At 49.7% G+C, this 27,057-nt stretch overlaps 1 protein-coding gene across 1 annotated transcript in view; it reads right to left on the bottom strand.

Moving 5' to 3' along the window:
• Positions 1–27,057, bottom strand: part of GRIK4 (glutamate ionotropic receptor kainate type subunit 4) — a gene marked incomplete at its 3' end in the record, with an annotated part of 128,136 nt that overhangs the window by 42,921 nt on the left and 58,158 nt on the right. The window contains exons 3-6 of the mRNA XM_084221488.1: positions 22,344–22,441; positions 18,708–18,873; positions 13,444–13,622; positions 9,585–9,638 (exon numbers count right to left, since the gene is read on the bottom strand). Coding sequence (XP_084077614.1) covers positions 9,585–9,638; positions 13,444–13,622; positions 18,708–18,873; positions 22,344–22,441 — 497 coding nt within the window. The remainder of the gene's footprint in view (positions 1–9,584; positions 9,639–13,443; positions 13,623–18,707; positions 18,874–22,343; positions 22,442–27,057) is intronic.

The raw sequence follows: 27,057 nt of genomic DNA, 5'->3' as shown, positions 1-27,057 counted from the left end.
GGGAATAATGGCACTTTCCTCACTAATTTCTCTTCTGCTAATTGCTGAAGTAGAGTGAGAAGGTGGGAGTGACACTTCCAGCAACTGCTGGATGCCCATGACGGATCCAGCTGTCCCTGGGCTCCCTGAGGGATGAAATTCCAGCAAGTTGAGCCATTTTTTATCTTTGCTGGGCACGCAGGAGCAATTCCTGTAAATCTCCCAAACATGGGGCTTACAAGACTGTTCCAGCCCAGCCAAGTCCCACGGGAATGCCATCAGAGGCAGGATGAAGCACATTTTGGACACGTTAGTGTTGGGTAAGGTGAAATTGCCTGTGAACTATTGATTCATTTGAATGATATTATCCCCCTGCCTTGCTGACAGGTTATCCATTCACCCAGGGCATCCTGTCAGCCCCAGCAAGCAGGGCAGATGGCTAATGAGGAGCTGGGCCTGAGGAGAGGCTGCTGCAGGCAGAGCAGCAGGAGGGATCCTAAAGCCCTGTAAAATCCTCTCTCCCCACAGCCAGAGCCTCCAGGCAAATCGTGCAGGGCACCAGGCAAACAGCTGCCCCACTGCCCTCTTGGCTTCGGGATATCCAGGAGGAAAATGAGATGTTTTGTCACAAAATCCAAGGTTTCATCTTGTGCCAGCCCACCCCAGCCTCAGGGCAGCTGAAATGAGTGTGTTTATTTATTGTGCCTTTTGTCCCCTGGAAATGCTTCCAAGCTTTTGAAGTTGAAGGTTTTGTTGTGCTCTGATCTTTAAATAAGCAATTACTGGGCGAGGGGATGAAGTGGTCTCACTTCATGTGGGGAAACTGAGGCAGGGGTGAGATTCACCCCAGCCAGGCAGGGTTGAACCCACAGGTCCTGCTGCCCTGAGTGGCTGAGTGCCACGGTCAGAACCAGCCCCCTGAAGGGATCTTTTCCCACTTTCCCTGGGTAAATTCCGTGCCCCGAGGCAGCTGCCAGACTCTGTGCCTGCAAACAACCATAGCCAGGCCCCCACAGGCTCCCCCAGAGCCAAAAATCTGCTCTGGTTCAAACTTTACCTGCAGCTTTGCCCAGCTCCCATCACCACTGGCTGCTTTGTGCAATATTTGGTTTTTCCCACAGCCAACCCTCTCCATACCCATCTTTTTCCAGCTGCAGAAATCCCCATTCCTGTGGCTGTCCCGCCCATAAAGCATCACCTGTGTGGCACACACGGGTGGCATGGCCTGGACCCTGCTCCTTGTCCCTTCCCTGTGCTCCTGCTCCAATTTTTGGCCATTAAATGCCTTTCCACCAGAGGAGCAGGGAGCAGGCAGCAGAGCTGGGTCAGGAGGAAATGAGCCGTGAGCTGCCTATGCAATGAGATGGAGATAAACCACCCGAGGGGGACACACTTCATTTGCAGTGGGATAAGAGAGATTTGGTAAGGTCAGGCTTTGCTGCAGAGGGCAAAGGGGTGAGAGCATCCCCATACTCCCAGAGCTGCCAGCTCAGCTTCTGGCCCTATTTGTTGGGGTTTTTTTCTTCCTTTTTACACTCATTCACCATGCTTGACATTTCCAAACCCACGTTTTGCAAACAAAACCTCATTTGCTGTTCCAGACCTGCACCTCTCAGCTGATTTCCCTCCTGTCCTGCCCTCCTACCACGCTGTAAGAGGCAAACACAGGCAGGACAAGGGGGGGAAACCCTTGATCTCAGGGATATTTTCAGGTGGAGAGCCAAGGATTTCTCTCTGAGATGCAGTGAAGTTGGTTCCTACACAAAACACTTTCCCAGCTGCCTTTTTCTCCTCCTGGAGTTACTCTCCCTCATCCTCAGTGCTGGCTGGAAGGAGAGAAGATTACCAATGCAATAAGAGCAAAGAGCCATTAGGAAAATAACTCTGCCACCCTGTTTAAGAGGGGACTCCAAGCCTCCTCCACCTGTGCAAACACAGCATTATAACCACAGGCTTTCAGAAAATGCCATCAAAATGATGGGTGTAAACAGCAGCTCCCTCATTTCCTCCCATTTCACTGTTTTTTTTTTTTATCCTTCTCCCTACACTGGAGGAATTGCAGTAATTGCCCAAAACTTGGCCCTCAATCTCAGTCCAGCATGAGGCACAGAGAAGACCACCAGGAATCACGCCAAGGTGAATTTCAGGGACACAAATCCTGCCTGCCTGAATTCCTCCCCCTCTTTCCACTCTGTTTTTTTAAAACACCCACCACATGTCAATATTCTGTTTCAAGAGAGCTCGGTAAAAAATTAGACCCGGAGGATCTGCAGCCAAAATTAATGAACTTTTTTCCAGAAAGAAAAATCCCCAGGCCTTGCTCCGATCACAGCAAATTCAGCAGCAGGCACCAGCAGGCAATTACAGTGTAGATTTTCTGACTGCTACTACAGGGCTGCAACCACGAAATGTGTGCTGTTAAATAACCACACTTAGCAATTCCGTGGCATTCTGTGTTTTCCCGAGTGCTAGGCACACAATTAGCTAATTGAATTCCACGGGGTTCCCTGGGAGACGGCGCTGGAGGAGTTATTAGAGGATGAAGTCACTGCCTGGCTCTCTGCAGCTCTCCACCTGCACTCTTCACTTGGCAGCAGCACACAAACCCCCTGGAATGACCCCAGCACTGAGGGCATGGGAGGAGCTGGTTAATAAAAGCCACAGAGGTGAGCTCTGTGATCCCAAAGCCGTGAGATGGGATTTTCCAGGGGGGCTGGGGGGGAGTTATGAGCAGGACACACTCCCCGCTCTTTAGGGACACAAAACCATCAGGAACAAGTGATGCTCACTGCAAGTCTGGCTCAGCAGGTCTGGATGGAGGACCAGCTGATCCTGACCAGGATTCTGCACCCACAAACCCTCTCCCACCTCAGGCTGGCTCCATGAATTTGGGAGGGAATTGTCCCTCCTACCCTGCCCCTGAGTTTGGGAGGGAATTGTCCCTCCTGCCCTGCCTGTGTCACTGAGTTTGGGAGGGAATTGTCCCTCCTGCCTTGTCTGTGTCACTGAGTTTGGGAGGGAATTGTCCCTCCTGCCTTGTCTGTGTCACTGAGTTTAGGAGGGAATTGTCCCCCCTGCCCTGTCTGTGTCATTGAGTTTGGAAGGGAATTTTCCCTCCTGCCTGCCAGTGTCACTGAGTTTGGGAGGAAATTGTCCCTCCTGCCCTGCCCCTGAGTTTGGGAGGGAATTGTTCCTCCTGCCCTGTCTGTGTCACTGAGTTTGGGAGGGAATTGTCCCTCCTGCCCTGCCCCTGTCACCCTGGGACAGCATGGAAAGGGCCAGCCCAGCAGGAAATTGTCCTTGTCACAGCAGCCTGCCTGGCAAAAAAAACCCAAAGCATTTTAAAGCATGGAGCCACCTCCCCTGCCCTGCCACCTGGGATGTCCCTCCTGAGAGAAGCTCCTGGTAATTTTTCCCCTGCAGCAGCCACTGTGCTGCTGAGCACTGCAGCAGCTCCTGAGCTCCTTCCAGCATTGATTTTGCTGGTGATCTGCTCTGCAGCCCGTGTGTGTGTGCAGGACCTTGATCCTTATCTCATTTTTAATAACCCAGAGTGCCTGGGCAGGGGGGAGGCAGCAAGCACAGGCTGGGGGCTGGGGGATCTTCCACTGCCAGGGACACCCAGACCCTGTCTGCACAAAACTGCACCCAGTGAATTGCCCTGCCTGACTTGAGGCACTGGGAAACCTCCTTTACACCTTCCCCCTTAGAGTAATAATTTTAATTCTTTAATTTATTCCCATCTAATTGTCAAATATTTTGAAATTTAAACCCAAGGCTCTGGAAGGAACGGGGTTTGCTCAATTCAGGCTGCACCAACAGTGAGATGCACACTCCATCCCTCCTCTCCCTCTTGCACACACACAGTTTTATATTCCTCTCCTAATCACTGCAAGGACTTTATTGGATTTTTGGATCTGCTGGTTAACAGCCTCCAAACACCCTCCAACACTGCTGTAAACCCAGCACTGACCTCGCTCCCCTCCAGCCCCTCTGGCAGCACCAAAAAGCTGATTTACACCTGATTTACACCTGATTTACACCAGGCCCAGGACACTCTGTGCTGTTCCAGCTCTTTTTTCATGTGGGATGGGAAAGGAGAGCACTGGGCCAAGGCTTCCATTTCTCTATTAAACCCTCACTCTGGCAAAACCTCCTTGTTCAGAGAGTTGGGTGCCCAGAAAAGCTCTCCAAACCCAGAGTACAATGTCCATCCTCAGATTTCTTGGCAGCTTTTGTGCAAGAGCCAAACCTGCAGTGCCAACTCAGCACAGCTCTGGTGATATCACCTGTGTGTGTCATTATTCACCTTTTTAGGGTCAATAAAGTATCCCAGGGCAGGTTCTTTGGGCAAACAGAACTCCAGGGAGCCTCGCCCCAGGTCATGGAAGGCAGAACTAAAAACACTTCAGCCAAAAGCAGCTTGACCCTACAATGGTCACTTCCTCACTCCCTGGCCCCAGTGACCAATTTTTCCCCCCAAAAATCACCAAACCTCCTCAGGCAGAGGTGGAAAAAATTCCTGCCTTTTCCTCTCTGGATCCTGCTGCCCTCAGAGCTGTAACTCATCCCAAAGCTCTGCTCAGAACATGTTTATTTGTGTAGTCAAGTGGACAATATTATGTTAAGTGCTTTCCATGGTTTTCCTGAAAGGCTCCATTTATTTATAAGCTATTGATGGAGTCAATACGTTTCTAATGGGCCACATGTAAAAATCAATTTCTCTAGGAGGGGAAAAAAAAGTGGAAAAAAGTCATCACAGCAACAATTTGAGTAGGTAAGTGGATGGATAGATCTACTCGAGGCAATGTTGGCCATTCAGGTGGGGAGAGAGAAGCTGTGACCTCAGTGAGCAATTTAGGGGAAGATATTTATGTCTGTAATTGGATTTTTCTTCCAAAAAAGCACTGATGCACCTAACAGGTCTTGAACCTCCTCATGCCAGGCCAGCTGTTAAATTTTGGAGGCTGTCCTTCAAACAAGAGCACTTTTAGGAAAATACACTGCTCAAACTACAACTTCTCTGCAGGGAGATTTGGAGAGAGACAAATCCACAAAGAGGTCAAGTGCTAAATGTTGGGACCTGAAATAAGACCCTGTTGGAAAAAAAGGAGTGGGAAGTAGGGAAAGAGAGAGATTTGCCCTCCTTCCCATCTCTTTTTTTCCAAGAGTTTCCAGGGGGCTGGGGTGAATCTGAGAAAATTTACCCAAAAAATTGGGAATCAAGCGCAGAGATCTGGTCAGAAAGCAAAGAAGACTGAGGCAGCAAAAGGCAGGGAGGCACAGCCACTGCTTTGTCTAAACCCTCCTTCCCTCATGCTAACTAGAACGAGGAGAAATTGCCTTGGCAGCCTTGCAAAAACCTGATTTGTTTGCCCTGCTAGCACATGCCACTGAAAATATGATCCATAAATCCCAGCAATGATCGGGGCTCTCCAGAACACTTCACATCAGCTGCTGGGAATCAGGAGGGCTGGCTGGGCTGGGAGGGGAAATCTGTCTCAGGGTATTGAGAGCCTCTGCCTTCCTCACCTGGGCAAGGCACAGGGAGGTGCCCCTGGCACAGAAAGGCCAAACACCGCGGCCTGTGCTGGAGCTCGCGGTGAAAAATAAGATTATTTCACCACAAAAAGGCAATTTCACAAAACCTAAGCCCTGTTAAAGCTTCATCTGTAGTTCCCTGTCCCTCTGCTTGATTTCACATCATCTCTTCCTTCCAAGGGATGTCACCCTGCTGACAAGATACAGCAGAAACGTGTGACACTCTCTGGGGGATTTGGACACCAATTTCCCCTCCAGCTCCAGTTCCAGGCTGACAATTCAGCTCAAAAACCTCATCCTGTACAAAGACCTCTTTATAAATCAATAAACAAAGAAGAGAAAGCAGGAAACAAGACAAAAAACCCCAAACCTGAACTGATTTATCTGGTCTGTGGGAGTTGAACACGGCAGCTGTTTTATCAGCAGCAACACCTGCACACAATTTTGTCAGGGAACAAAACTGCACCCAGTGAATTGCCCTGCCTGACTTGAGGCACTGGGAAACCTCCTTTACACCTTCCCCCTTGGAGTAATAATTTTAATTGTTTCAATTATTCCCATCTAATTGTCAAATATTTTGAAATTTAAACCCAGCCTGAGGTCTGGATATTATTAAAAAAAACCAAAAACCAACAAACCAAACAGAGAGGGGGGAAAAAAAAAGACAAAACCCAATAAGCTACACAGAATTAACAAGCTGAAAGAATTAATTGTAGCGTGGGGTTTTGAAGGCATCCAACTCCCCTCCTACTCTGTGCTGCTGATTTCAGGGATTTCCAGTGCTGGAAGGAACATTTTCTTCAATGCACAGCAGTCTGCTTCCAAAGGTCTATTTGTGGAGGATTATTATTATTATTATTATTATTATTATTATTATTATTATTATTATTATTATTATTATTATTATTATTATTATTATTATTATTATTATTATTATTATTATTATTATTATTATTATTATGCACATCATTGCCCCCTCACATGGCCGTGAGCTCTGTGGAGACCCAGCCAGCCCTGCCAGGGAGAAGGGAAGGAACAGCTCTAAGATCACCCCAGGGAATTTCAACCCTCCCCAAAGTCCCAGAGCCATGGAACCATCACCACGTGGAGATGCCAGGGAGAAAATGGGGTTGGATGGGGATTTTTTGCCAGGGGTGCCCCAAATGCAGGATGTGGGGAAGAAAAATGCACCAGACCTGAGAGTTCCATTAGGGCTCCTGGAATATTTGCCAGGCTGCTGTTGCTGCTGACAAAAACAGGTCCCTGGAGCTGGCTGAAGGAGGCTGATAATGAATTTGCACGCAGGAAAGGAGCCTGTGGATATTTTTACATCGGGCTGCTCGCCTCAGCTCCCGTGCAAATCTGTTGGGGGCTGAGGGTTCCTCCTCATCTGCTCCAGGGATCTACTGGGAGAGCACTGGTGCCACTCCCTGCAGGCACCAGGCTGGGACAGAGGGGCCACCACCCCCAAAATCCCCTCCTGTGCCCCAGCACACAGAGAATTCTCTCCTCTCACACTCACAGAGAGCAGAGCTGCGCCACACCACGAGCTGTCAGCTGGGATGTGCTTATTAAATAAAATTAATGCTAAAAGACAGAAACAGAACTCCCCTCTAGAGCTGCAGGGCAGGTGTTTAATTCAGCATTTTATCCTATTTTCTCCTCTTTTTTTCTTTTTTTGCCTGAGATATTTTCCCATCTCCAAGCAGCTCAGTGCTCTACAGGCTCTCTATTCCCTTTCCTGATGGGTTCTCTCTCCATTTAAGCCATCTTTTTGCTTGCTCCCCTTGACAGTAGTTCCCTCTGATTTTATCTTTTCTATTAGGCAGTGATTGCAGAACCTCAGAGGGTTCATTAGGAGCTTGATAATCCCTCCAGATTTATGAGCCTAAATTGCTCACTCCCATCTCCAATCCCCATTTAAATATTACTAATTTCCTTAAACATCTCTTCCATCTGCCCAGGTTTTGTCTGATGTCACCTTCCCCATAATGATCCCTGCCAAAAATCCCGTTAGTTCTGCTAAGAGCTGGGCTTTTGAACAAAGTGGTAAAATAACCTGGATAAACAGATTAATACCCTGAGAGAATGAATGGCAACAAAACTCATCTCTTTCTCACCTGCCATTGCTGCATTCCACGAGATGAATGGGTTTGAAAGGCAAATTTCACCTCCAGCAAATGCTTAATCACACCCGTGCTCAGGACTGGGCTGGGGGTGGAGGTGGCAGCTTCATTTTTAGAGCAGCATCCTTGAGATGCTGCTCAGACAACAGAAACAACTCTAAAAAACAGAATTTTTTTGCAGAATGTGCTGGTGATGTGAGGTGGAAATCCCTCACTGCTCTGTGGGACTGGGAATGGGTTGGGGAGGGGGAGTGGGACAGGAAGAGCTGTTGGGAGCACTGGAAACACTTGCTGGGAGTGGGAATGACTGGGACTGGCACTGTGGGCAGATCTGGTGGGGATGGCACTGTCCCTCAGCAGCTCTGCCAGCACAGTGACATTGTGATTGGGGCACAAAGCACAACCCCATGCTCCCTCCCTGCCTGACCCCTGCAGGAACATCCCTTCCTGTGCCTGTGCTGCCCATTCCAGGGGGATGAACAGCACCAGTGAAGTTTGTCTGGCTGGACTGACCCATGGATGGGACACTGAGCAGGAACCCAGCCAGGAGCCTCGGGGCCTTTTCTGTTCCTTGCATTTCTCCCTCTGACACCTCCCTCCCCTTATCCCTTCTCCACTCTGTGCCCCAGTTGCTCCCAACCCCTCCATTCCCCTCCTTCCCCTGCTCCTCTCCTCTCCAGCTCCCTGCCCACACGTTTGGCTCCGTCCCTTCCCGTCTGTCTCCCACCCAAACACAAAGTGTGATTCAGCTCTCGGCTTCCCTGCCAGAAATATTAATAGAAATTAGAGAATAGGAGAATCACTTGGGCTGGGAGGCACCTCCACTCCACCCCCCCAGGTTTCCATCAGCCCCACAGCAGCACTCAAAGCCGGGTTCCTGCTCTCCTGGTGGCACCCCCGTGGAGGAGAAGTTCCTCTGATCTTTATTTTGGATCTCCCCCTCTGCTGCCTCAGGCCATCACTCCTTCTTCAGCACAGCACTGAGGGGGTTAACCACAGCATAATCCCATTACTGTTATTAATTAAGGAGAGATCCCCTGCTCTCAACATTTATGGGATCATCCTTCCTTTGTCTCAGGGCTATGATGCCTTCCAGGTGCTCATCCCTGGCCTTTTCCAACACAGGGAATGTGCTCAGGGAGGGGGTGACGACACCAGCATAACCCCAACAAATCAGGAAAAGTGGGAAAATCAGGACAACCAGGACAATCAGAAAAATCAGGACCCACCCATCTGCTGGAGCTTCCCAAAGACCCTCACATGCCACTGCCCCAGCTCCTGTCACAATGTCCACAATTCCTGCCTTTGGATGCTGCACCAATCGTTTTCCACCTCCCCAAGACCTTTACAGGAATGATGCCTGAAGATTTTTTAGCTTTTTATATATTTTTCATCTATTTGTAGCATCGTAGCTTTTTCAATATGTAGTTGTTGAGTTTCTAGTGATTTTCCTGTCCTTTCTCACATTTTGGAACAATAAGCCAACCCCTCCTAACACATTTTGAGACTCTGGTTAGTCTGATTTTAACAACAGGAATTTCTAACGAGGACATCTTGTTTTGAACCAGAATTTAAGAGATGTAACAAGACACAGAACAACTCCAAGGGACAGACCCAAGGGTTGGTTGCTGGGGCAACTGGTCTCTTGTTGGATGTACCTGTTAGATGAACTAATTAATTAACCTGATAAAAACTGTAGAAATCCAATACCATGTGTGCACAGAAAGCTTTTGTTACAGAACTGCTTTTGGAAATATTATTTGTGACATTATTTGGAAAGATTTTGCATTTTGATTCTAGCAGCAGGTGACATCCCTGCCTCCCTCCCTCCCTCCCCATCACACGAGGCTCTGCCCAAGGATCCCACGGGTCAGGGGGATCAGCTCCCATTAAAATGACTCCACACTCAGGCAGGAAAAGCTGGGAAAAACTCCTTACCAGATTAGTGAAGATATAGGTGTAATAGGCAGATGCCATCCCCAGTTCAGCTGCCTGTGAAGGAGAGGAAAAAAGAGATTAAACCAGAGCCTGACAATCTCCAATCTCCACTCCAGCAAGGCAGAGCCAGGGCCACAATTTGCTTTTTCAGGCTTATCTCTCCTTGCAGGAATGGAGGGTAGGACATAGCAGCATGGGTGGATCTGAGAAATTAAAGTCTGGGGAAGGAATTTTTCAGCAGGACTGAGCTTAGCTGAGGTCTCCTGCCCACACCAGCCCTGCACAGAGGGAAATGACCCAGCCCCAGACCCCTGGGAGCATCCCTGCTCTCTCCATGGCATTCTGAGAGGGAATTCAGGGATTCCTGCAACCATCCAAGGACAAACTCTATGGAAATCACCTGAGGAAAGCAGAAGCTTTTGAACTCCCAGCAGAAAAGCTTTTGAACCTCTGACAGACCCTAGTGGTCCACAATGGTTTGGAAAGGTGAGGTGGATCCTGCAGCCCCAGTGCTGAGAGCCCCAGAACCCCTTGAGATGAGGAACTCCATGATGTTTTGAGAGGAAAATAAGGATTTCTGCTTAATTTGTGTTTGGATGCTGTTTTGCTCCTGTTTGGGGACATAACAAGAAAAAGGAGCAGCTGAGAGCTCCAGGCTTGTCCCTTCCACCACAAACACCATGATGGAGAGAGAAAGGCAGGAAAAACTCTTGGGGGTTACAGGAAAAGGACAATCAAGCCACTGGTGGCTTTCCAGTTTTATCAGTCAGATAAAATCCCCCAAATTAATGAGCACAGATGAGACCCAGTAACTCAGCCTGCTCTCCAGAACTGAGACAGGGCTGTGCTGGCCACAGAAATAGAGGAAAACAGGGCAAAACTGTCCAGGGATGCAGAGAGAAGGACACAGAATGTTCCATGGGGATGATCTGTTCTAGAGATCACAGAGCAGATAACTGAAGGCCTTTCCCAAAATTCTCACTACACAAGGAGCTGGTTGTGGGAACAGATGCTCAGGAAAGTGGGGCATTAATCTGCAGATGCTCCTGGAAGCCTCTGTTCCACTGCCAAGCACAGCTGCTCTCAAATCAAGCTTCCAGACCCTGGCAAAGAGGTTTTCCCAGCAGTCCAGACCACACAGAGGAATGGGAGGCAAGGAGGGAAGGAGCAAAGGCAGCACCTCCTGGTGTGAGTCCCTTTTTATCCCTCCAAGAAGCTGTGACAACAGAAAGGGAGGGAAGGGAAGACAGAAAGAGGCAGCTGGGATTGCACCTCTCCCTTTTCCTGCCTGTCTTTCAGCTGTTCCTGTGCAAACCTGAGGCCACCACCGCTGCTGTGCCCCTTGGCTGCACATTGTCACCCTGTCCCTCGCCCAAGTGGCACAACAGACACAGCACGTTTGCTCCAAGCAGCCCTCCTCATTCTTCACCCCCTCCACAGCAAACCTTGGCACCAATTCCCCCTGCTCATCCCTTCCTGGGGACTGTGACAATGCCAGCTCTCCCTGTGACCCACTTTGAGGTCAGGGTTTGGTTTCAAAAAAATCAAGGTGAGCAGCAAAGCAGTGCCTCTCCCATCCTTTCACTGGCAGCTGGGAGCAGGACAAGTGGGAATCTGGGAACCATCCACATGTCTCCAGCCCATCTGTGGAGGGTGAGGGATGAGAAACTGTGGATTCCTCTCTCTGTGCAGGGCTGCTCTGCTGGGACAGACCCAGTAAACCCACAGAGGGATTTCCTGCTCTGGGATAGGACATGGATCCACCTGATGCTCAGCACCACCATCCCTGGCTCCCAATAAAACACCTCCCAGCCTCCCAAGGTGCAAGAAGTTGCCAGAGCAGGAGCTCTTTATTTATTACCCTCCATTCCTCCAGTCCTCTAGCTGGAAGAACTGGGTTTGACTGGGAAATGCTGGCAATTTTTGACATTTCTCAGGGGTGGCAGAAGGAGGCTGGAGCTGGGCAGGAGGATGTGGGTGCCTGGAGAGAGCTGCTGGGAGCCTGTGGGAAGTCACTATAGCAACAGAGGAGGGGGACAGCCCTCAGCAGCCAGACAGCAACAGGGGAAAAAGGGGAAAAAAACCACACCAAGAAACCCCCCCGAGTAGACAACCCCCAAAATTCCCCCAAACTGTCTATTTAGAAATGAAAACCGCATGTAGTGGAATAAAAATCTTTCGGGGGGAGAGATGAATGATAAAAACATCCCTGCAGGATGTCATCAGGAGTAAATCTGGCACAGGCAAGGCCTTTGGATGACACATTCTGTGACAAAACAGCCAGGACAGTGTGGAAAGCCAGGGGGATCCCAGAGCTTGGATCCTGCCTCCCTTCAGGAATGTGCTTCTTGTTCCCTCCAGGATGTGGGAAACTCTGCTCCATCTGGAGCCACTGCTCAATTTTGAAGCAGGCTATCAAAACAAGCACTAGAAACTGCAGCCAGAGACCATTTAAAAATAAACAAGATTAAAATAAAATCTCAGTTAATAAGACAATAAAAAGAAAAAGAAGGAAAAAGTTAGATAATGGGAGGGGAAAAAGGAGGCACAAGAGTCATTTCAGAGAGCTGAGCAGTCCTTCACAGCTTTTGGATGGCAACACCACTTGTGGAGAGCAAACACATCCCCTCAGAGCAATGAAACACCACTTGCACAGATCCAGCCCTGGAAATTCCATCAATGGCAATTCCCCTCTGGGCAGAGCCCATTCCCAGCGCTGCTGTGGGAATTTTCACATTTCAATTGATGCCTTAAATTTTAGTTTTCGTATTTTTCAGGTAATGTGCTGCCTAGGTGTGCAGTACTGAGCTTCACATCAGGGGATGGGGAGCTCTGTGCACAGAGCAGGGAGACAAAACAATTCCTGCTCCAGCTGGGCACCAAGGACAAATGAGCCAAATCTCAGCCCAGGAGCACAAACCCCATGGGCTGGAGAGAGAAAAACAAGCAGGGTGGGACTGCAGGGGCTAAAGCTGGGATGGGACAATGAACTGCAAGGTGCAAATGGAGCAGAACTGATCCCAGGGAGAGACCCTGTGCCCGACCGGGCATTTTGGGGCCATTTTGGTTCATCTTGGGTTCATTTTGGGACCATTTTGGTTCATCTTGGGTTCATTTTGGGACATTTTGGTTCATCTTGGGTTCATTTTGGGACCATTTTGGTTCACCTTGGGCTCATTTTGGGACCGTTTTGGTTCACCTTGGGTTCATTTTGGGACCATTTTGGTTCACCTTGGGTTCATTTTGGGACCATTTTGGTTCATCTTGGGTGCAGCCCTGGCTGGGCTGCCCAAGGTGGATCCATAGAGGCCTTTTAATAAATCCCTGCTTTATTCTTTAGCTCTGTCCAGCCTCTGCTCTAGGCCAGCCTTGCCAAGGCATCACAATATCCCACAGGAGCTGGCTGGGGGGAGCAGCAGCACCCCAAGGGACAGGGGAGGGATACTCACTATCGATGCAAGGCGACCCCAAGGCAGGAATAATGTGCTCTGACTCTAAATGATTTCAGAAGGCTGAACAATTGCTTTGTAATATATTATATTATATTACATTATTAGAACTACACTGGAACTATGTCATACTAAAAAGATACTAAAGAAAAACCCATGGCTGTCTCCAACAGTCACAACACAGCTTTGGCTGTGTATTAATTGGTCCATCAATATAAACAACCATAACCAGAGTCCAATTAACAAATCACTCTTGGTAAACAATCCCCATAACACATTCCACACGTGCCAAGCAACAGGAGCAGCAAGTGAGGTAAGAATTGCTTTCTCTTGGTCTCTGAGCTTTCTCACTGCCCTCCCCAGGAGAAATCCTTGGGCACATTGGGCCCGCTGCTCCCTGTGAATCTCACCTTCTGCAGGATGGTGTGGGACATGGAGGCGTTGGCATGGACGATGATGGTGGCTGTCTTGTCATCCCGGATCTCCTTCAGGAGCGGCGTGGGGTCCCGGCTGTCGTCCAGCATCCGCACTGACAGCGTGTCCTTGGAGATGAGGAACTGCCGCAGCAGCTTCTCCAGGTTTAAAAGGCCTTTGGAGGAAAGAGAGAAGAAGAACAGATCCCTCTGAGTTTGAGGCTTTGTTCTCCCATGGGACACGGTGATCCATGGCAGGATGCATTCCTGGAGTTCTGGGTCTGTGCACTGCAAAGGAGAGGAATCAGCACTTGGTCCAGCAGGGAATGAAAAATGATGGAGTTATTATTTTTCCTGTTCCTCAGAAAAAGGGAGAGGAAAGGAGAGGATTTGGGGCTCAATTTTTGGCCCAGCAGGGAATGAGAAATTATGGAGATATTCCATCTGCTCCCCAGGAAAAAAAAAAAAAGGTGGAAAGGATTTAGGACTCATTGCTTGGTCCAGCAGGGAAGGAGAAGTGATGGAGCTACTCCAGCTCTTCTCCAGGAAAAAAAAGTGTCCCCAGACTCATCTTGGGAAGAGATAAGACCTTCAGACCAGGTCCAGATAAGGTCTGCATTATCTCCCTGCATGTGGGATTGTTCTGGTTACTGGAGGATTATTATTCCCCCTCAGCCTTTGCATTTCCAGCTCCCAAATTAAGTGCCCAGGAAGGTGCAGCTTTTTTGGACCTCTTAGAGAACCCTGATGGGTAGCTGCTCTCTTCCAAGGGGATGAGAAACTCTGCTGAGAGCTGGAGGTCACTGCAAAAATACAACATTAAAAAATCGTGACAAAAATAAGGATGGGCACGTCAAGGGCTCCTTCCAACACAGCTGCCTTGAAGCCTAATAAGATGTCAAAACTCCTGCTGCAGATTTTGTTAGTCAAGAAAGCAGCTTTGATAGAGCCTCTCTTGTCTCCAGCTGCTGAGTTTCATCAAGAAATAACCTCCTGCCAAGTTTGATTGACCAGAGGAACCAGCAGATGGATTCATCAGCAAGACACAGACAGCATAGCCACACATCCCATCCCCTCAGGAAGACAACCCCAAAAGAGGGGGGAAACAGAGCTGGAGAAACAGAACTATCAGCAGGATCACAGCCCAGCTGGCAGAGAAGCAAATTAACCCTCAAGTCAAAGTTTTACTTTGAACCTGACTCATTTTTGACGGCGTGAATCCACTCATTCCCCAGCAGGTCAGGAGGCAGGGAAGGGTCACAGCGGGATGGGATCAGTGCTGGAGCTCTGCTCTCAAGGACTGCCAGCACTTCACCAGGTAACAAAGGAGGGCAGGAAAGGGACACATCCAAGGCGAGGAGCCTCTCCTTCCCAGGGAGAGGTTAAAGCACTCTGAGTTTGCTCTGAGCTCCTGACAATGCCCTTGCCTCTCCCCTTTTCTCTGGGTACAGGGGCTATAAAACCAGCTGTGCCAGGACTTTTCTGGGTCACATCAGCTTCTTCTTTCTCACCAGGCAGAGAACTCACTCTGCTTACAGCACACAAGGACCTCACCTGCACACTTCTTTTGTCTTCTAACCCAGGTGAACAGTAAGTTTTACCTAAGCCCTCCATTTGACCCTTGAGGATGTGAAAAGGTTTATTTTCACCTCATTCCACATCTGCAGGGGACCAGACAGGCTGCTGGAAATTACAGCCCTGACACTGCCAAGTTTACTTGCAGCTCATCCCAGCGAACTCTGCAGCTGTGAAAACCAGGAAAATTTTTCTAAAGCTCATCAGGCACAGAGAGGAAGAAGTGGAACCAGGAGAGAGAAAAAAAAAAGGAATTATTTGATCTCTACCTTCAGCTGGAGGAAATTATCATTTCCAGCATGTTAGATCCTACCTGTAGCCTCATCCAGCCTCCTGCTCGCAGCTGCTCTTGCTGTGTGCAGGGAAGTCTCTATTGTGCAGAGATTCCCCTTTGTTTGATGCTGAGAGGATGTGAGACTCTTGCTGCTGCTGCCAGACTGGCACTTCAGAGGGATGTGAACCCCAGCAAAGGCTTGCAGACTCCTCCTGGCACCTTTGAAGTACCAAAGTGAGGACAGAGACGCTGCACCAGGCACCTGCTGCTCGAACACTCCCATGGGGAGCTCTGAGAGAGGTTCAGGCTGGCCTGTGGCAAGTCCTGACCTTGATTATTTGATTTTTCCTCATGCAAACATCCAGAGCTGGCAGGAGCAGCCCCACTTCTGAGCCCTCAGCAGCAGAGCTGCTCCTGGAAAGGAGGAAAGGCAGGAGCTGGAGCTCTCCTGGAGTTAAAACACATCCCTGTTTAGTGCTTCTGCTGATGGAGGAGCTGCAGGGCTGCTGGTTCCACTCCTGGACATTGACATTCCCATCATCCAGCCTCACTTTTAACCCCAACACTGGTGCTTCAAACATCTCCCTGGGTGTTTGAAATAGAAATAAAGAATAAAAATAAAAAGGGCCAAGGATGTGCACAAGGCCTTGGACCTCCATGCCCTGGTCACCCTCCCCAAGGACTGGTGCTATTCCCTCCCCTCTGGCTATCAGAGAAGCTCCTAAAAAGCCCATGCACTCCTCTCTTTGCCTTTTTGGGTTAAGTTTTCTGTGGAACCACACAAAACCTTCCAGAGCAGTTCCCAAACCAGCTAATTCTTGAACATCACAGAGAAACCGAGTCAGACACTCTTATTCTGCCCACCAAACTGAGTCACACAAATCTCATTCTATTCATGGCATTACATTTTACATTCCCCAGGGCATTGCACTTAGGCTGGCCCAAGTTCTTTGGCTTTAAGGGTCATTTTTCTGCTTCTGCCAGGGGAAATCACAGCCAGTCCCCAGAGAAGGATGTGACAGGGTAGGGCCCAGGGGTCCCATCACACAGCCTCACACTTAAACCAGAGCAGCTCCAGCTTGCCCCTCCTGGGATCTAAATAATAACATCCCTCAAAACAGCATTTCCTCACTGATGAGCAGGCAGCTCTTATGCTCCCCTCAGCTGCCTCAAGGGAACCTTCCAAAAGCCTGAAATGCCTCCAGTTAGTTGTTTAAGGACTGTGCTTAGGAGCAGTGCATGTCCTAAGGGAAAATCAGGGTTTGTGCTCCTACATGAAGCTCAATTAAGCCTTGTCTGTGCTCTGTTACAGTCAGGGCATGTCGGGCTTCAAGCCTGGCTCAGATCAGCTCCTTGCTGAGCACAAAGAGCTGGGAGGATGAAAGGCTCCTGTCCCACAGCTTCCCTGGGTCTGGGAAGGGCTCAGCACATCCTAAATATTGAGTTATCCAGCAGCACCAGGGCGAAATATATTGGATTGCTTAAGGTAAGAGGGTTTGATCCAGCTAAATAAAAATCATATTAATCATATTAATTCCAGTGGGAGACACCTGGCCCAGGAGCAGGGCAGGGGTGCAGAGCCCTGAGCCTCCTGCACAGCAGCTGAGAAAACCTAATTATCTTTGCTTGCCTCCTTGCTTAAGGTTAAGGTTAGACAATGAAAAATTCCAGCTCTGGGAGTGATGTGGGAGACCATTTGCATTATTTTAATTGCATCATTTTGAGCCAGGGCTTTTCCTGGGCTGGATGTGAGCGCTGCTCACTGAGGGTGATTTACTGACCCACCTCAGCCTGCTGCCCTGGAGGCACAGAAAGCACAAAGGAGAGCTAAAAACACTCCTGCTCCTTGGCTCCCTGGGCAGGAATCTTCCACAGCAGCTGCTGGGGAGTTTGCCCAGGGTTAACTGGGAACTGGCCCAGTCAGAGAGCAGCAATCCCAAAGCTGTCCCTGCACCCACAGACCTTTCCAAAGCCCCTCTTCCAGGCTGCTGGGGCTGGCAAACTCCAGAGCTGCTGTGGCCACCCCAAATCTACTGCACAGTGACCTCAGAAAGCGCGGGACACACTGAGCTCAGGGACACAGAGCCTGCTCCTGCCACAGCAGGAGCTCTGCAGGGATGGAGAGGGCCCTGCTGAAGGTGGAGATGGCCCTGGTGAAGAGGAGATCACCCAGTCAAGGTGAACATGGCTCTGCTGAGGTGGAGAGGGCCCTGGTGAGATGGAGATGGCCCTGTCAAGGTGAACATGGCCCTGCTGAAGGAGGAGATGGCCCTGCTGAAGGAGGAGATGGCCCTGTCGAGGTGGAGATGGCCCTGCTGAAGGTGGAGATGGCCCTGCCGAGGGTGGAGATGGCCCTGCTGAAGGAGGAGATGGCCCTGTCGAGGTGGAGATGGCCCTGCCGAGGGTGGAGATGGCCCTGCCGAGGGTGGAGATGGCCCTGCCGAAGGTGGAGATGGCCCTGCCGAGATGGAGATGGCCCTGCCGAAGGTGGAGATGGCCCTGCCGAAGGTGGAGATGGCCCTGCCCAGATGGAGATGGCCCTGGTGAAGAGGAGATGGCCCTGGCGAGGTGGAGATGGCCCTGGCGAGGTGGAGATGGCCCTGGTGAGGGTGGAGATGGCCCTGCCCAGATGGAGATGGCCCTGCCCAGATGGAGATGGCCCTGCTGAAGGAGGAAATGGCCCTGTCGAGGTGGAGATGGCCCTGCTGAAGGTGGAGATGGCCCTGCCCAGATGGAGATGGCCCTGCCCAGATGGAGATGGCCCTGCCCAGATGGAGATGGCCCTGCCGAGGGTGGAGATGGCCCTGCCGAGGGTGGAGATGGCCCTGCCCAGATGGAGATGGCCCTGCTGAAGGAGGAGATGGCCCTGTCGAGGTGGAGATGGCCCTGCTGAAGGTGGAGATGGCCCTGCTGAGGTGGAGATGGCCCTGCCGAGGGTGGAGATGGCCCTGACCAGATGGAGATGGCCCTGCTGAAGGAGGAGATGGCCCTGCTGAAGTGGAATGTCCATTGTCCACATGCACAGTCCCCAGCAGATGCAGGGCTGCAGAGCCCAGGAGGATGCTGTGCTGTTACTCAAATCCCACTTTTAGGCCACAAACAAGCCACATTTCAAAGTGCTTTACTGGCCTAAAAATAATCTCCAGAAACAGGCCTATGCCTTTCTTAATTTTTTTTTTTTCCTTATCCAAAGCCCCATCTGTGGAAGCAAAACACTCTTCAGATGGCCAAACAGAAGGCAGGATAATATCTACCCATCCCCTTCCCTCCTCTGGAAAACTCCTCCATGGGGCACCAGGGTGGAGAAACTGGAGTGGAAAAGGCTGCTCTGAGCAGAGCCAGGAGGAGCTGGGACCTTCTCCAGCAAGGAAAAAGGAGATGAAGCAGAGGGGCCTGGCAAACCAAGACTTACATTCAGCTTTGGCACAGATGAGGCAGGCAGTGGTGCAGTTAAAGAAATTCAGGATTCCTGCCACGGCCACGCTGATGTCGGTGTTGCTGGGGTGGAGGTTGAGGGTGGTGAACCTCTGGAGCTGCAGCTTCAGGAACTCCTCTGGAGCCACTTTGAAGTGAGGAACCTGAGCGTGGGGAGGAGGAAAGAAAATATAATTAAAGAGGAAGTAGAAATAAAAACAAGTAAATCTGTCATAAAGGGCCTGTGGTGTGATGCACACAGCAGGCAGAAAGTGGAATATCCCAATAAAACTGCAGAAGCAGCACTGGAGTCAAGAGGGGAGGGTGGGACTCGTGCAGCAGCAGAGGAAAATAATTATCCCAGCAACGAAAAGCCACGGGAAGGAGCGGAGCAGGAAGAGTCTTGCTGAGCCACTCAGAGAAAGGCATCAGGGACTGTGATTACAGCACAGGAAACCTTCCCTGCGAGTTCAACCTAATTAGCTGGGGCACTAATTGTGGCTGGGCCCAGCCTTCGTTGGGGAAGGATGCTGTGCAGGGACACAGGGATCACCCAGGGCCCTGAACCCAGCCCTGCCCTCTGCATGCAGGTGCCACCAGGTAATTAATTAGCAGAGATGAAGGCGAGAATAGGATGACCCCGCGCTGGCGAGGCTGGGCAGGGGAGGAAGAGCTGCAGCAGCCAGGAGCTCTGGGCATTTCTGACCAACAGGACCAGACAGGGCTGGAAGCACCAGCTTGTCATGGACGCAGCAGAGCAGCAGCTGGAGCAGGATGTGCTCCAGGGGGAATTTTGGGAGCTGGGAAGCCGCAGGGCTCGCTCGGAGGGAGCTCTGCTGCACATCCAGCAGGCTGTAGGCACATTTCTCTTCACAGAGAATAGCAGGGCACAATTCCTCCCAAGAATGTTTCTGGGTTTCACATTCTCTGAACCTCAGAGAAAGAAAAAAACAATTCTTATCTCATTTGCTGTGCCTGTCTTGTGCCAAAGTAGAATGTAATGTGGAGATTGCTTACCCAGAGTGATGGGGTTTTGTTTCCTTGGCCTGTGTGTGTGTGTGTGTGTGTGTGTGTTGGGACTGTCAGGACAGTCACAAGATGAGTGCAGGTGTGTGCAGAGTTGAATGCTTGGCAGATTCAGTTTAGATGTAATGTAATATAGTGTAATATTGTTGGGAAGGATGGAAGTTTGACAAGAAAGTCTCACAGTATGTGTGTGCTTGGCAGAAAGATTTTTGAATGTAGAATCTGAATAAGAAGTAGAAATGAAAGCAAGTTTTGATAGAGAAGAAAAGAATTGCTGAGCCAGTCTTACTGGGTAACCAAGGAGACAAAGGGTGTGTGACTTAGGAGGGGTTTTATGGCTTAGAGCAAAGGATAAACCCACCCCAAACAAGAAGATGTTTTTACCAAGCAGGAAGAGAGCACAGGCAAACAAGTCAGCAAATGTGGCAAGTGGAAAAAAGGTCTCAGAATTTTCCACCGTGAGAAAACTGAAAAACAACTTCTGGCTTAAACTGTGATGTACTAACTTTGAGTGAGTTGGGGAATAATAACATGAATATAGTAATGATAGCAGTTATGAGAGGCTATAGGTAATAGTTAAGGCATAGATTGGTTCTGCTGTATGAAGATGCTCAGCAAAGAAAAGTCTATAATGCACTGTAACCTAAAGTAAGGGTCTCCAGGCCTGCCTGCAGCTGGAGCTGACAGCTCCACACAGGCTCTGTCACCCACAACCCTGGACTGCTGTAAGCTCTTGGATGTAATAAACTGCATTTTGGATACAATAAACTGCATTTGGAAGAGCTGCCTGGAGTCCCACATCCCTCATTACGACTCTCACATAATATAGTACAGAATAATATAGTATAATAAAGTAATTAATTAGCCTTCTGATAAGATGGAGTCCTCCTCATCATCCCTCCCTGCCACGGGGGTCCCTGCAAATCCAAAGCAGACCAGGGATGGCAGGGCTGGGCAGACACACAGACCAAGCCCAGACACTGCAGGCTCAGGCAGATAAAGAGAGGCAATCTTGTTTTTCTTCTGCCAGGTGAATTATTCGGGAAGAAACAGAAGTCAGAGGAAGGGAAACATCTGCCACAGCTTTGTTAGCAGCGTGTCAGGTCCTCTCTGCCTCCGTTATTGGTCCTTGGGAAGCCATCAGCCCCTGCCTCCCACCTCTGCCCTCCTGGGAGAGCCTGTTAGCAGCTCCTGAAGGCTGCTTCATTGACAGCAGGAGCTGGTGGTTAGCACGGGGAAGTTAAGGAGCAATAAGCTGCTATCTGCCTTGATTCCAGCAGGCAGCCTCACCCAGGGAGGGAAAGGAGGATTCCAGTAACCAGAGCAGACAGGGCAGCTCCTGATCACTGCTGGGAGGGATCCTGACCCAGCCTGGGACTCAGAGATGCAGACACGGGGGAAGGAATCCAGCAGCACATCAGATCCCAGAGCTGGGCACAGCCCTGCTCACCCCCTGCCCCAGGAACTCTCCTCTCCTTTCCAAGAGCTCTGCCCCAGTGCAATTCCCCTTCCTGGACAGGGGAAAAGGGATCCACAAAACACACCAGGGCTGGGCACAGCCCAGTTCACCCCCTGCCCTCACCCCCAGGAACCCTCCTCTCCTTTCCAAGAGCTCTGCCCCAGTGCAATTCCCCTTTCTTTGGGCGTGAGGGGGGTAACACAGCACAGGTTCATCCCCCAGAACATCAGTCCCTCCAGCTGGTGCTCGGTGCCTGCCTGGGGACACTGCTCCCCTGTCCCTGAGGGGTGGCTGCAGGCACACAGGGCTCTGCCTGGGCTCTGTGCCCCAGCTGATGCTCCTGGGATGGGAATCCCAGGGAGTTCCTGCAGGTTTACATCTCATGGAGAGAACCAAACACCTCAGGAGGGCACCAGCACTCACCTGTTCTTCCTGAAGAAAAAAATAAATCAGGAGCCTCAGATCAGAGAGTCGGAGAGAATCTGAGTTTCAGAGGAAAAACACTTGCAGAATTGCCTTTCCTGGCATGGAGCACATGTCCAGGGCCTTTAGCAAGAGAAAACACTACAAAACACCCCCAGGAGAGCCCTCCTGCTGCAGCCCCGTGCTTCAGGGCTGGAGAATCCCTTCCATCCCTTCCACCCCCCAGGAACAACAACCAGCACTCATTTGTGAATGCAAATTATTTACAGATCTCAGTCCCAGCCTCCTCTGTTGCAAGGCTGAGCTCCAGAGAGAGCCACTAAATGGCTGAGAGATGTTATCTGCCTTTAAAGGGATGAACTATGAGAAGAGAACTCAATTTCTTCTCCAGAGTGCAGAGCCAGATCCGTGTAGGAAGGTTCAAGGCTTATAAAATATTAAATCCAGCACATAGCCTGGACACAGATAAAAAAATGGATGGAACAGCATAAACATAAAGCTCCCCAAGAACGTGCACAAAGCCACAGCAGGAGCTTTGGGCTTTGCAGCCCTCCGTGGGGACGTGGTGATGGATGTGAGGAGCAAAAGGGGGTGCAGAGAGGAAAAGGGAGGCAGAAAGAGGGAGCAGAGGGAAAAGGGAGGCATTTCAGAAGTCTGTGCATTAGGAGGAGGGGTGATCAACCCCACTGTCCACCCTGGCCATCACAAAGGAGCTCCTCCACTTACCTCCTTCTCCCCACAGATGTTGCTGATGATGGAGCTGGAGGCTGGGCTGGAGGAAGGTCCCAGGACTCCCACCACGCCTTTGGGGAGAATCTGGCACACTGTGGGCAGCAGAGAGAGGGAACAGAGATCAGAATTCATCCCAAATTCCAGCAGTGCTCACCTCAGTAAGGACATGGCATCATCTCCTTCACACAACACCCTCTGTGTTGTACAAAGGAGATGAGGAGATGATTTCCATCCCCAAAATCCCTTTACTCCCCCTGAAACACTGTCACCCTCCCTGTGGCACTCTCCATCTTCCCCCAGCCTTTTAAAACCCCACCTAAACTCTCCCCAAAACCCCAGAATTTTCACCTCTGACCCCTCTCTGTCCCCAGGACAGAAAGATGAACTAAACTTTATGGAAGATGCTACACACAACAGTGACCCGACCTCAAAGCATCAAACAGACTTGTAGCAATTTCTTCCCTCATCTTTGCAGAGTTCAGTGGTAAAAACAAGGATTTCATTGCTGGTTTTCATTTGTTTTGTGTTGTTTTCTTCCTGGCAGTAGTTAAATCTTCTGGCTCCCTGCCACCAAGGTTAGCAGAACCATAAAAAACACCTGACAAACTGAAGAAGTTAAATCTCTTCCTGGGTTAAACTGCAAGGCTTTTTATTTGGTCCTTTTAATTCACAGCACAAATTCAGCTGAATTTCACTGCCAGGAGCAGCCCAGCTGGTGCCACCTCCCTGCTGCCATCCCATCCCCTGCACCACTCAGAACCTTTCTTGCAGAGCAGGAAAAACCTCCTGAGAAGGCAGGGAGAGCCCCTCATGCCTCAATCCCTGAGCTCCAAAAGCCTCCTGAGAGCTGACCTGCCTCAGCATCCTCACACACTCAGCTTTTCCCCCAGCCAACACCACATTTCCTCACCTGAAATCTTTCTGGAGGGCTGGAAGGAGGCACCAAAAGGCAGAAAAGAGGCATCAAAACTCAAATTATTTATGGCCAGGGCAAGCTCACAAGGTTTCTGTGTGTTAAAACCAAACCACTGCATCCCAAAACTGAGATTTCAGCTCTCATCCCTATCAAACCTGCCCCTGGCTTGCACCTCAGAGCAGCTCTTGTGAGGGTTGTGAAGAGTTATTTGAGCTGGGAAAATTCAAATCTGAGCATGGTTTTGTTTGGTAGTAAAGTGAATTCATCATCAAAACTGCTGAGCTACAGATCAGGGATGGGGCTTTAGTGACTCCGAGTCTGTAAATCAAGGCTGGAAGGGGAATAAAACTCACTGTGCTTGGGGTGGTGCTAGAACAGCAAGTTTGGGGTTGAGTGTGGGGTTTGGGACTGAACATCTACAGTTTCAAGTTTTCCCAGAGAAGCTGTGGCTGCCCCTGGATCCCTGGAAGTGCCCAAGGCTTGGAGCACCCTGGAGGTTGGCCCTGCCCTTGGCAGGAGGTAGAGAAAGATGATCTTCAAGGTTCCTGCCAACCCAAACCATTCTGTGATCTCTTACACTCCTCCACAGCCTCACAACTGGAAAATGAGGCCCAAATCTCATTTAATTTGTCACTTTGGGGAATTGGTTTTGCTTCTCTTTTGAAGGAAAAACTCCTTATTCTCCCCAGTCCCCGCTGATTGCTCCAACTTCTTACAGAAAGTGCTCATGAAATGCAAACATCTCCTCTTGGGTTTTCCTTCCTCCTCAGCTCCCTCTCCCTCCAACAACTCAATCTCCTATGGAGAGATATTTTTTTCTGCAGCATCTTCAAAGGAATCCAGGGCTTGCTTTTCCTCTGTGCTTAAAAAATTTACAGGCACTTAAAGCTCTCCAGAAGATCCTTTTAAATAAGGAGCACCAGCCTGAAAGCTTTGCCTGCTGCCTCAGCAGCACTCATCAGTCCCTCTCAGCTCTGCCATTCAGCACCCATGAGGAAGGAGCTGCTCCAAGCCCTCCCTTTTTCACAGGTCACCAGGACAAAATTCCTGGGGGAAATTTCGTTGTGCCGTGCAGGGGGAAAAGTCTGGGGAGTGATTTTCTTCTCGTGCCTGCTAGGAGGAACAAAAAGTGGGTTAAGTAGCCATAGCAACAGGGTTGCAACAACTGGAGGAAGAAAAAGACCTGGCTTATCACTACCAGGGGGAAACATCCACAAAAATGAAGGAAAATGAATGGAAACAAAGTGGAGGTGCCTGAGGCAAAGGTTTTGACCACGTTTGGAAAGGCTCTCTTGTAATCCAAGCACATTTCTTGTTTCAGAGTGTTACCTGGTGCTGTCAGGTCTCCCAGGGAGAACAGGCTCGACCTTGCTGCTGCCATGGGCATCCACAGAAGCACTTTCAGGGTGTGGAAATGTTGGTCCTGTATCCAAAATCCACCCAATAATCCCAGGGCCTCTAACTATGGATAATTCCAGACCCCTGCCACTCCAATCCCTTCATACCCAACCCCTGGGCACCATGAAGGCTGAGGGCTGTGCAGGGCCCTTTGGGAGTGCTGCAGGCTCCAGCAGCTCCGAGTTTCTGTCCCAGTTTTGATGTTGTTTAGAATTTAGGGTCTCAAGAATGCTGGACATTGAAGTGGCATCACTTTAAGAACCCCTTTACCTCTGACCATCCTGGATCAGGTGCGTGTTCAGGGCACAGGGACCCTCCTTTTGTACAGCAGGGCAGTGTCCAATCATTCCCATGAGTGCATTTGGGAGTAAAGCCCGGATCTGGGCACTTGAGACACAGCAAGATATTTTTTAAAGGAAGGCAGAGCTGCAAACTTATTTTTGGACATGAAAAAGCACAACAAACAAGGAGCTCTTGGTGGTAAATGTATGCACATCCCCTCAGACATGGTCAGAGTGTCTTTCACTCCCTGAGATCCCAGGAAAACATTTCCATGAATCCTGCCCTGTTCAAAGCAGGGCTGAAAGGTCCCTCCAGAGAGAGGAGCCACCCCTGGGGCAGAATCATCTCGTTCAGAGCACACAGGTACCTGAGCAGGGTTTCAAACAGAACACACAGAAGACTCCTGGTGATAATTCAAAATAAACCAGCAGGGAAAGTGTGGAAACACCTCAGGAGCTCCTGATTGCAAAACACAGCCGAGATCTCCAGAGACAGCCATGGGATTCTCAGGGAGAAAACACCAAGTGCATAAAGAAAAGGGGTTCAAGAGATGCTCCTGGAGCATGCCTTGTGCTTCCTGACAGGAACCTGCCACCAGAGAGGTCTGGAGAGGCTGGGGACGCCCTGGAAGTGTCCAAGACCAGCCTGGACAGGGCTTGGAGCAAGCTGGGAGAGTGGAAAATGTCCCTGTTCATGGCAAGGAGTGGGACACAATGATCCTTAAGGTCCCTTCCAACCCCAGCCCTTCCACGATTCCTGATAACCAGAGCAGGCTGAAAATGAAACTGAACACAAAAACTGAAGCATGAATAAACAATACGTGTCCCAAAATAGTGGGACAGGTAAAAAACAATACATTGGAACCAACACCACTGAAAGGACCCTTTGGAAGGGCACTTTGAAATACCCATTGTGTGGATAAATCAAAATCTCCAATTCTCCAGCTGCTGTCTGGTCTGCCCCAGATTTTCTATTCTTATTTTTGAGAATCTTGAAAACTTCTCTGAAGGTGAAGAAAGGAAGGGAAAGGAAGGAAGGGAAAAGAAGGGAAAGGAAGGGGAAAGGGAAAAGAAGGGAAAGGGGAAAGGGGAAAGGGGAAAGGGGAAAGGGGAAAGGGGAAAGGGGAAAAGGGGAAAGGGGAAAGGGGAAAGGGGAAAGGGGAAAGGGGAAAGGGGAAAGGGGAAAGGGGAAAGGGGAAAGGGGAAAGGGGAAAGGGGAAAGGGGAAAGGGGAAAGGGGAAAGGGGAAAGGGGAAAGGGAGGATAAAGGGAAAAGGGATCCAAAAAAACCCAACAAAACTCTTTTACCTACTCAGCTCTGATTGAATTTGAATTTTGGGAGCAGATACAAGAGGAAAGGGAAAAGTGCAGGTTTTGGAAAGAAAGGAATTCAGATGGAGAGCTGGAGCCAGGCTGGAAGTGGCAACAGCAGCTCCAGAACTCAGATCAAATTCCAGAAGAGTTTCCAGCCTCCCTGTTGGATTTAGGAAAGCAGCAAAATGTGCTCATTTTGGGAGACTGGTTACTTTAACTGGATTCACAACAAAGAGGAGCTTAAAAGGCTGAGGAGGCCAGAGGGGACAGGGTGACAAGCAGGGAAATCTGCCCTGCCCAGACATCAAAAGGAACAAGGTGGTTTAGATAAAGACAAGATTAAACAAGTCGTTTTGGAGCTGCACAAAAAGAGCTGGAACATCAAACACAAAGAGAGAACAGGTTTTCCTTGAAACAGAAAAAAAAAAAAAAAAAAAAAAAAAAAGGTTCTGCTCACAACTTCTCATTGAAACCTCCTTAGAATCACACAGGAACAGCCAAAGTTTGTGTTCATTCATATCTGAGGCTGGAATAGTAAACCAGGCATTAATGTGGTGGATTGACTGGGATTTTACCTGCTGGAGCAGCTCAGATTTTGGGGCTCTCTTACATTGAAACACCTGAGTCAGTCAGAATGGAAAATGGGAGAAAAACAGCTCCAGAAAAAAAAATTAAAATATAATATAAAATAAAAAATAAAATTAAAATTAAAATAAAATAACCCTGAATGCCCACATAAAAAACCCTTACTCCCCAAAATTCTTCCTTTTCCTGTATATGGAGTATGTGGTGTAATCCCA

Source organism: Fringilla coelebs, assembly GCF_963513975.1.
Source record: "Fringilla coelebs genome assembly, chromosome: 25".
Lineage (NCBI taxonomy): Eukaryota > Metazoa > Chordata > Aves > Passeriformes > Fringillidae > Fringilla > Fringilla coelebs.
Note: the sequence above shows the minus strand (reverse complement) of the source record. Positions and strands in the feature narration are given on the sequence as shown.